Here is an 11,140-nt window from a genome sequence, read left to right as displayed (position 1 = left end):
CAAGAGCATATGTCTTTTTAACTTTGAAAGTAATATTGCTGAGCACTTCCAAAATTTTCCTAGTGTACAAAACCCTAGACTTAGTAGACAAATAGTAACAACACATTTTTAAAGAAACCAAAGTCAGGGAGGAATTCTGTCTCTTTTTGTATTAAAAACCATTTACTGAATTTGTTTAGTAAAGCAAGCATCACACAATGCTTTAAAATTTTAAAATTCAGGGATAAAAGTTTACATCAAAAAGATGAATGGAAAATTGTGCTTTCAGACAGTAAAGTTATCATACAGGGGGAACAAATTCATCTCACTATAAGATTCTGGGCAAATTCTTGTACTCTCTCTCTCTGTCTAGATAGATATTTATGTGCAGTTCATATCCAGGTCCCGCAAAAATCTAAAACTATGTGCTTCACTTCAAGTAGCAAAGGCACCTGTGTTATTGTCCCTTTTTGGAAAAAAAGGTGATTTTATGTTCTAGGTTTCCTGATGAAGAATACATTGATCTCTCTCCCATCTCTGTGTTGAGTGGCAGCACAAACCACAAGAGAAGGCAGCGCTGTATTCCTGCTTACAGTGGAAGAAGTTGCTCTGCAGGCTGTTTGAAGCGTTGAACTGGTCACAAGGGAAACCGAACAGAACTGTGAAGCAGAGGGATAGTAACAAAAGGCTATTCTGGTGTGAGGATAAAACGGAGTCATTCTAGCTCCACAAGCAGATGTTGCTACTGGATTGACATGTGGAGCCTGCTCCTGCTGGGGACAGGTAAAGTTTACCATTGGGACAGGCGCAGAGCTCATAGATAGTCTGGCGAGGAGCTGAAGAGCTGGGTGAGGAGGAGGAGGAGGAGAAGGAGGAAGAGGATGAAAAGGAGCCCATTGGTAGGTTTCCCAGGCGGATTGTATCTGCGTTTAAAAATATCTAAAAGAGGGAGAAAATAAAGAAGTACATAAATTTCTTTCATCATTGAGACATATTTTAAAGAAGTGCTTTGAGGCAGCTGTGACTTTTTAGAAATATATTTAAATTTTTAGAAATATTTCATTAGTAGTATTATAAATATATATTAGAAATTATTCTTTTTAGAAATAAAAAAGCTGTCATCATTTATTTTTTTTTCATCTCTGTGCAGTCGTTTCTGCATTAATAATCATTATTACAGTACATGCAATTACTTCACCAACATGTTTATTCAGGTACAAAGATTATTATACAAAAACATTTTGACAATCTTCTTCAATAGGTTGAATTTTTACTTGGACACTTTATGATTAAAATTTATTCACTCATAGCAGCAGCATATACTTGCTCTGGCAGAATTTGTATTTTAATGAGTGTGAAGTGATATTAAAGCACATTCCCCAGTGTGTTCTGGTAAGCAGTTGAAAATATGTGCTGAACTGTGCTAAATTATTGGGGCTTAACAATAGCTACTTCCAGAGAATAATTAAATAAGGTTACAAAGTCATATGCACAAAATAAAGAGCTTCTTTGACCTAAATTAAGAGGAGGAAAGATTTCAGGTTAAAGTCTTATTAAGAAGGTTATCAAGATATTCCCATTTGTTTTTGAACATTGAATATGATTAAAAATTATTGTGGGTTTTTTTAATCTTCCACTGGAAATAACATGAGTCAGTATGAAACTGTAGATACCAGTAACATTCATGAATTTCTGTTGAGTTCTGCAATATTTACTCTTACATTTGCAGAAAACAGCATGTCTTCCACCGACACAAACAGATGAGTGTCCAGCTGCTTAGAATGTATTTTTTTATTTATGGGAAGAGTAAATAAGAGCCAAAGTAAGATCAGTCATTATCTCAGGAGCAGACTAAGAATTTCTAGAAGACAGGTTACAAATCAAAATGGCTTTAAGCTCTGGAGGTAACAGTATGAAGCTTAGGAGAAGGTGAGTTCCTTAAATACTTGCTAGTGCTTTTTCTATGGCATCTAAAATCAACGAAGCCAACTTGACATTGCTATACCACAATGTTCACAATATATGTAAAGAACCTGAAGACATATGGAAAGTATTGGGTTTTTTTCTACAGGGGGCAAGCATTATTTTACGATAAAATCAGTGGTATATGGCAGCCAAGCAGTGGAGAAGCACTACTGAGCTCCTGCTGTAGAGATGTGAGGAATAGCAGGCTGGGAAAAAAATAAAGTGGCTGGATAAAATTTCATACAAGGATTGATGCATAATCATGTTTCCATCCACAGCAGAAGCATTGTAAATGACTGGAATTATTGAAGGTAATATAGTCTGAAGGTAGCCCCAAACTCTACAACTCCCCATCACTCTAAGTTCTCCAGCTCCCACAGCAATTACTGTTATGGGAGGAAATACTCACTAAAAAGGGCAGAAAGGGAGAATCTCAGAGGCAAAGGTGGCTTCTGCAGGTCACAATGCCTGCTTTAGTTTACATTGTGACTGACAGAAGAAGTGATCACAAAACTAAAATGCAGCAAATTAGTATCTTTGTTCTGTAACTTCTATGACAAAGTAATGATGTATTTAGACACACAAACCCACAGTGTTGCTTGGAAAGTCCAGTATCACAGACCTGAGAAAATTAGTAGTCATAACCCCTGAAGAAATAGTTTTTATGCAAGAAATGTGGATGGTGTTGGGAACAATTTAATAATGTTCTGCGAGAATTACAACTGGAGAAAAAAAAAGATTACATATATTAAAATGCTCAGCTAGGAGTAAATGTGAAAGTAACTATGGCAAATATAAAAAGAAAACAAAATAACAGATGGGGGAAAAAGAGTTTAATAACAAACTAGAAACGAGGAACTGGTAAAATGTGGGAAGGAAACAAAGGATATAATAATGAATGGAGTGACAAGTAATTAAAAGTATTCTTTCACTTCTCATATCAAGAAAAAACAAAGGGTAACAGGTCCATTATTAAATTAGTAACAGTAGATTTATCAGTAGCATTAAATAAAAATCCAGTAGCATTTTACAATGCAAGGTCTGTGTAAGTATATCTTTTGTACTACATAGTGCTCAGCATAGTTCTGTACTTGGAGAAAGATCAAAAATTGATGTCAGAACATGACTGTGATAAAATACTTTCAATTTCAACAGTAATTCAACAGGATATTAAACTGGAGCCAGTAATGTCATATACTTTTAATCAGCAGTTCTCGATAACTTTTAACAAATAGAGCTAAAAAAAATATCTGAGTGGCCTTTTGGACTTTTAATGCTGACTTTCGGTAATCATTGTGTCATGGTTTAACCCCAGGCAGCAGCCATATACCACACAGCCACTCATTCTCTCCCCCACCAGAAAGATCAGGGAGAGGATTGGAAGGGTATAAGCTGGAAAACTCATGGGTTGGGATAAAGACAGCTTAATAGGGATAGCCATGCACACAAGCAAAGCAAACTAAGGAATTAATTCACTGCTTCCCATGGGCAGGCAGGTGTTCAGCCAAACCCAGGAGAGTAGGGCCCCATCACATATGATGGTGACTTGGGAAGACGAACGCCATCACTCCAAAGGCCCTTCCCCTTATTCCTTCTTTTCCCAGGAGCTTTACATACTGAGCCTGATGTCATACAGTATGGAATGTCCCTTTGGTCAGTTGAGGTCACCCGTCCTGACTGTGTCACCTCCCAGCTTCCCATGCACCACCAGTCTCCTCCCCAGCAAGGCAGCAGGAAGAACAAAAGTCCTTGGGTCTGTGTTAAGCCCTGTTGGGGTTCCTCCCCCATGGCCTGGGGTCCGGGGGGAGGGGACGCTGGAGTAGAGGCACGGCCTATGGGGTTTCCCTACTCCCTGGTGAATCCCGTTCCCCATTGGTTGTTTGGTGTTCCCCTGCACGGGGAGTACCCTGGTTGTCCCGTGATTGCTCAGTTCTTCGGCAGTCCCCTGGCCACGTGGCTGAAGAATAAAGATCTCTGAAATATCTATCATGAATCAGTCCCTATTTCTTTCCACGGGCCTCGCTGTCTATACATATTGCAGAAATCCCCGCTGCAACAAAGCCCTGCTCAGCAATAACAAAATCATCTCTATATTATCAACCTTGTGTTCAGCACAAATCTAATATACAGCCCCATGCCAGCCACTGTGAAGAAAATAAAAACTATCCCAGTCAAAACCAGCACACCTTGATATACTTGGAATACCATAGAAGATAAGAAAAAGACTATTTCTTTGCTTTTATTAAAAAAAAAAAAAAAAAAAGGAAGCTGGATGCATTAGAATATTATATATGCAATAATAAAATGCACTTCAATATAGAAGACATACGTGTAAGGCAATGCAAAAAAATACAAGATGAGCTCTTTATACTATTGATAGATATTGTGACTGGCCATTTTAACAGCTTAATTGCAGTGATGATTGGAAAGGATCATGAGAAATCTGTAAAACAAAATTAAATGGGTTCTAAAAGACATGTTTCAATTCAAACAAGAATTAACTCAAAAATTAAGAGGACCTATGTGTCAGAGATCTGCTGGAGTTAAATCTCATAAATTTTATTATATTATTTTGTATGAGCTCACAAATTTTTTCTGTTTGTTTACATCAGGAGAGCTACACTTCTGCAACCTTTTTGCAGATGTTCTGTAGTGTACTGCTGTTGCTGCCTGTTCCGAGATTCCCTTCCCCCTCCCCACGACACTTGTCTCTGCCATGTGCTCTGAATCCCTTTGTTCCAAGTGCAGGCAAAACCAAATGTAACTCCAACTCTTTAGCAGTGTTTGATTGGCCGGTCACCCCGGGTCCGCCCCCAGTCCTCCCCTTTCCCCTTCTCCGAATAAAAGAAAGGACCAAGAGGGGTCCCGCCCTCTTTGGCTTTGCAACCCTTTCTGCGAGCATCTTGTCTATTTGAAAGCTTCTAATTGCGGGAGTTAGGCAAACCAAAAGCTATATTTCTCCCTCTTTGCTTCTGCTGGTGATATCAGTTTTGCAGCTGCGATTTACTGCTTTTAGAGCTACTGAAATGCTGGATTGCCTGTGCTACCTCTCTAGGCTGCCAGAGGCTTTCTAAGGCATTGAACTACGAGCCTAGCCGGTAAAAAGCTGTAAGTATATCTCCTCATACTGCTCCAAGACTTTAATCCAGAGCACCTTACTCTGATGTGCATTACAATACAATGTAGCTCAGTTATTTTGCTCACTAAATGAGATGATCTTTATAAGCATAGCTGTGCAGACTTTTCCACTGATACTTACAAACTTCACACTGTGATGTAGAACAATCCAGGTTTAGCTGGTATCCTAATCCTGAGTGTTAGCTATCAAGTCCTGTCCCAGCATGCATTCTAGAATATCTGGTGAGCAGTGTGGATACTAGGGTATGGTGTCTGAGAAAATTGAACTGGTTTCTTGAGAGGGTGATATCTGCTGTGGTGAGTCCAATTTAATCACATTCCTATAGCTATTCCCTGGTGAAGCCTGAGATGAAGAGGATTAATAAAGCTGGTTTAAAGCCAGTATTAAAACCTACTTTGTACATATGCTGTCAAGGTTATAAATGAAAGACGAAATTTGGAGATGCAACATTGCTATCTCTTAGTTAAGCAGGAATCCAAATATACCACCAGAGTAGCCCAATTAATTAGGAATTTCAGAGAACATAATGCATATTTGAGGATATCCCTTTCCTGTCCTCTGATCTGCTAAAAAGTGAAATTCATGGCTAAAACTCCTCCAACACCAGCAAAACTTGAACTACTTACTGTTTTATGCCTGATGATATCAGGTGTTTGTTTAAAGAGAAGGGAAGAAGTGACAAAACAAATAATTAAACAGTATGATGATTCTAGGGAACACCGTTGCTAGATGACAGTAGTTAATGGAAGTGCCTGTGTACACAGTCTTTCTCTAATCTGTTTTGCTGTGAGAGGTATGAGAGAAGCCATTTAATACTTCACATGCATCAAGGCAATGCTGGCCAGTCATACCCTTTCTGAGAGACTCGCACCTCAGCAGATAAATAGGCACAAATAAAACCAAAGCCTTCATCCATTCTTGAAACATTGTAGGAGATTGATTGACAGATTGCAAAATGGAAAAGGCAGCAGCTACTCAAAGAAATGTTATTTCATGGAGAGCAGAGTCCTGAGCACCATCATTCTCTCTAAATACTTAAGGTTTGGAAATCCCAGATCATTGCTTGGTCTATTGCATCTTAGTACAGAGAAAAATAAATTAGTTCTACAATGTTTAAAAGTAGATCTGATTTCTGACTAATTAAAGTATCAAGCTGAATCAGCCTGTAGTGCATGTGATAGGAATGGATAAATGGTACTCTTTTTACATACATTTTTTGCTAATGAAGATCTGTCGTTCGCCTGCTCATCAGACTGTATTACTAATCTGAACATTGAGAGGGAAAGGGAGAGGAAGGCAAGCCAGAATATATCGATTACCTACAAAACAATGAACTAAATTGAAGGAGCAAACTTTCAGTGGGAAAGATACAGGCATGAGGTAAAAAATCAAATATTTGTACAAGGCCTTTAATGCAGAGATATGAACCTGTCATGTATAAAATTCTCCAATGAGTCTTTGACTAAGTCCTCTCAAGAGAGCAAATGACAGTTTAAGTTGATACAGCTAAATGAAAAAGTTAGGATTTATAGACATTGAAGAATTTTCTGTATCCATGTACTCTTTGATTAAATGGGCAATTCTATACAGCTGCAAAGGCATATTTCAAGTCTAATGTAGATAAGAAAGGGCAGGAAACTGGAGGAAATGTGAAAGAAAAGAAGGCAATCTGATAGGTGGGTGTTAACCAGTTTGAGAAGACATTGTAGTGATGTCTCACTAAATAAACCTTTTGGATTCCCTTAAATATTCAATTAATCTGAATTACAGGAATGCAAGGATTTTTCTTAGGCTTTTTGCTCTTCTGCATATGCTATCAGAAGCATCCCACAAAGAGGATTATATAGGTTAGGTCACTAGAGTCAGCTATATAATTTTCATATGCAGATGTGTTTCAATATTCAAGGTTGAGATGATCTACAGGATAAATTGAAGTACTTTAGTTTTCATGGACCATTTGTTCTAACACTTATCTGTGGCTTTCATTAAATCTATATGATAGTTCTGAGAAAAAGGAACAAAAAAGTCATAATGAAAAATTAAAATATTAACTTGATAGTGTATATACTGGAAAATTTAAACATATGGTGGCACAATATCTGGAACCATATTGGTCGTAATGATTAATAGTTTTGAGGAACAGTTAAGAGTGAAATTAATGCAATGACTGAGATGAAACTGAATATACTAAATATTCAGAGAAGACCAACATACCTGGTCCAAACTGCATATTGAAAATGTATTCTCTACAGTACTAGGATCAGCTGACCACAAGACAAATGAGACCTGCAGGCCTAAGAGTGGCCTGGTGTGGTCTCTTTCTAGAGATTATACCTGGTACACCTGAGCAGAACAACCCTGGCAGTATTGCTTCCATTCTCATCTTCATCTTATGACTGCAGCTACTGACATCTGAGAGGGATTTGAAAAATAACATATCTATATGTTGAAAATAACACTGTACATTAGTGAAGTGTACAGTTCGTTCTTGAATGGAAGAATTTATGTTTTGACTTGTCAGTACCAAAGAGGTCTTTGTGAGGGTAAGGTTTCATTTTAAGTAGGAATTTTTGTAAATTTAATACATAAGAGTACATCTTGGCACTTCTGAGTTATAACCACACTACAGTATATGGGTGCCTACTGAAGCAAAAAACTTTCTGATGTATTTATTCTTTCTATTATGGAAATAATTTTCAGTCTTTTCAAATTCATTCAGTCTTGGAAAGATGTGACTTCTTTGTGATTTATGTACACAGTCCAGAAAAGAAAATGTACTTGGAATATTTGTGCTTAAACTACAGAGTAAAAAAACTTAATTACCATTCAAATAATCATTAGATTAAAAGGCAATACTAATTTTTTAAAAAAAATATATAATAAATTATTCATTGCCATTTTTACCATTCTAATAAAATTCCTTATGGTGTAGGTCTTGAACATTTGGCCATGAAAAAAAAAAAATTTAAATATGGGTGTTTTCAGTTAAACTGCTTTGCTTTTGTAGTTTTGTATTTTTAATTGTAGACTGGTACAGAACACTGTTTTTTTCTATAAATTAAATTACATGTGAATAACTGGTTTGAAAATGAAAGGGTTTTTTTCTTTTTTAAATAATATGCATTCAATTTTAAGTATCTGTCAAAACATACTAATAGAATTTTTTAAACCTATAATTTAAAAGAATACAGAAAAAATTCCCTTCATTTTCACTAATCTCTTTTTTCACAGACAACAGTAACAAGTCAACTGCTTAATACCATAAAAAAGGCTTTGAAAACAAAATGCAGCACATGTATTAGATAATTTTTGGTGAAAAAACAGTGGATCTTTGAGCTCTATAGCCTGCCATTGCTTATTGTCTGTTGAACTTAATTAACGCATGCAAACATTTAATTTTTTTTGCATACATTTAATCTCAGACAAACACAACTTGGTTGAATTGAACTAATCTATGAAATGTTGTTGTCTTTGATCTGCCATTCCTCCTAATTATGGCAAGCAGCCTGTAGAACAAGGTAATTCAATTTCAGTATACCTACTTAATTTAAAATGTTCTGTTTCTTTTTTTGTTTTCTGTTTCAGAACATAAAAACCGTCCACAAAAATGCCACCAAATGCTTTAAAATAGTACTGTTACTTGATCTTACAAGTGAAGATTTCTGCAGATTTATTAAATATTAATATTTAACCCTTAATTATTAATCTCTGTGTTAAATGCATCTCCTGGATTTAGAACTGGATAGGATTATAGATCAAATGTTAATACCATATGCATTTGTTAGCCTCTACAAAATAACACTGTCTGCATGCTTCATTAAATCTGCTGTGCTAAAATGGTAAATATCAACTTGACCTCTTGTCTGCCACACTGATTTTGAGTAAACTTTGTCTGTTAAAGAATATTGCTCATTTTTAGTGTGACAGCTATAAGCCTTACCATAATGAGAGATCAGCCATATTATGCCAGAAACAACAAAATATGCTCTACAAAGGATGCCATGATAGAGTGTAATTTGACAGGGAAATACAAGGGCATAAAGAAGTAAATAGGAAAAAGGTCATAGACAGGGTGATTAATATAAATACATTTGTAAAAATGAGAAGCCTCTGTACATCTTTCTCCTTTTATTGACTTCATTTTTGACAGTCAACAGGATGCAATGAAAGTGCACAGCCTAACCTACATAGAAGCTCCTTGCAAAGAGACATAGCAGCTGATCAAGATTCCTAAGAGCTGAGCCTACTTAGCAGCCTTCTATTTCAGAGTGATGCAGTCAGTACCCCAGAGTGCTGTGCAGCCCTTCAGAGGGGCCTCAACAGGCTGCAGTTAGGCAGAGAGAAACATTCTGAAATTCAACAAAGGCAAGTACAGGGTCCTGTACCTGGGGAGGAGTAACCCCAAGCACCAGCACAGGCTGGGGATTGACCTGCTGAAAAGCAGCTGTACAGGGAAGGACCTGCGAGTCCTTGTGGACAGCATGCTGTCCATGAGCCAGCAGAGTGTCATTGTGGCCAAGAAGGGCAATGGGACCTTAGGCTGCATTAGGAAGAGCATTGCCAGCAGGTCAAAGGAGGTGATCCTGCCCCACTGCTCAGCCCTGGTGAGGCACATCAGGAATGCTGTGTCCAGCTCTGGGCTCTTCTGGACAAGAGGGACATGGAGATCTTGGAGCAGGTCCAGTGGGGGGCAACAAAGATGATTAGGGACTGGAGCATCTCTCTTATGAGGAAAGGCTGAGGGAGCTGGGGCTGTTCAGCCTCAAGAAGAGACAGCTGTGAAGGGACCTCATCAATATCTATAAGTATCTGCAGGGAGGATGTCAGAGGATGGAGCCAAGCTCTTAGTGGTGCCAAGCAATAGCAGAAGAGGCAGTGGGCAGAAACTCTTTTACAGGAAGTTCCAACCTAAATATGAGAAGGAGCTTTTTTACTGTGTGGGTGACTGAGCACAGGAATGGATTGCCCAGAAAAGTTGTGGAGTCTGCCTTACTGGAGATATCCATGAACCGTCTGGACAAAATCCTGTGCTCTAGAATGACCCTGCTTAAGCAGGGAAGTGGGACCAGATGACCCATTGTGGTTCCCTTCCAACCTGACCCATTCTGTGATTCTGTATGGTCAAAACTATTGCAATTAGTTGTTAGGCCAAAGAGTGGACACCATCAAATAGTCCTTTCAGCTTCCTGTCTTTATATAATAATGTGTTCCAGGTTCAATTCAAATATTTTTATGTCTAGGAAAATAAAATATCTACAGAATTCAAAATTGATCTATACTTTTGCATTACACTTTTATGTGAAAAAGCAGTAGTCAACTAGCAGTCATTGTGCTGAATTTCGAGACAAGAAGTGTTCTTTTTCTTCTTATGTGAACCAGTGGATTCAGCTGAAGCCTGGAGCTTCACATTCACATTCCTTGTAAATGATTGCTGCTTTAAACCATTGGCTATGGTTTATTTATAGTAGAATACATAGTTCACAATTAAATGCCAAGTTTTAATTGAATCAAAGGATTCTGCCGATGCCTCGACTCACAAGGGTGCAGCTCAAGAGCTTTAGAAAGGGCAGCAGAATCTGAATCTAAATTACAGCCCTCAGTATTCAGTCTGGGATCACACATTATAATGTGTAATAGGGCTAAAAGGATTATTATAATACTGCAGTAAATAAAAAGAAAATATATCAAACAGCAGAATTCAGGATGCTTGCAGTGGCATTCGGTTTGTGATGTGGGAGGCTAAAGATTATACTGCATAGAAATAAAGCTAGAGGAAAAGTATTTCATAAACACATTTATGTTCTTAAAAACATTCTGAAGTTATTCTTAAATAAAAGGAAAATCTTTTTTTCATAGTCAGTAAATGCATAATTCTATATAACATGGCTATATAACTGGTTAATTCCAGGTGCCACAGTGCTATTTTCTGTCATAATAGGGCAACAACTTTGCTAGAGAAAGAAAATACTAATTCACATATCTTTGATGAGTTTTTGGAAAAGCTTACAAACATTAAAAAATTAAATTTAGTTAACCAGAATAAAAGTAATACAAAAA

At 37.4% G+C, this 11,140-nt stretch overlaps 1 protein-coding gene across 3 annotated transcripts in view; it reads right to left on the bottom strand.

The window, feature by feature from the left end:
* Window positions 1-699: 699 nt before the first annotated feature.
* Window positions 700-11,140, bottom strand: part of SGCZ (sarcoglycan zeta) — a gene marked incomplete at both ends in the record, with an annotated part of 410,467 nt that continues 400,026 nt past the window's right edge. For all 3 annotated transcript variants that reach the window (XM_082281321.1, XM_082281323.1, XM_082281322.1), the window contains one exon: window positions 700-918. In XM_082281321.1, the coding sequence (XP_082137447.1) occupies window positions 700-918 (219 nt within the window). The remainder of the gene's footprint in view (window positions 919-11,140) is intronic.

This window comes from Coloeus monedula (genome assembly GCF_965178545.1).
Source record: "Coloeus monedula genome assembly, chromosome: 5".
Lineage (NCBI taxonomy): Eukaryota > Metazoa > Chordata > Aves > Passeriformes > Corvidae > Coloeus > Coloeus monedula.
The sequence above is the reverse complement of the archived record's forward strand: the minus strand, read 5'-3'. Positions and strand labels throughout refer to the sequence as shown.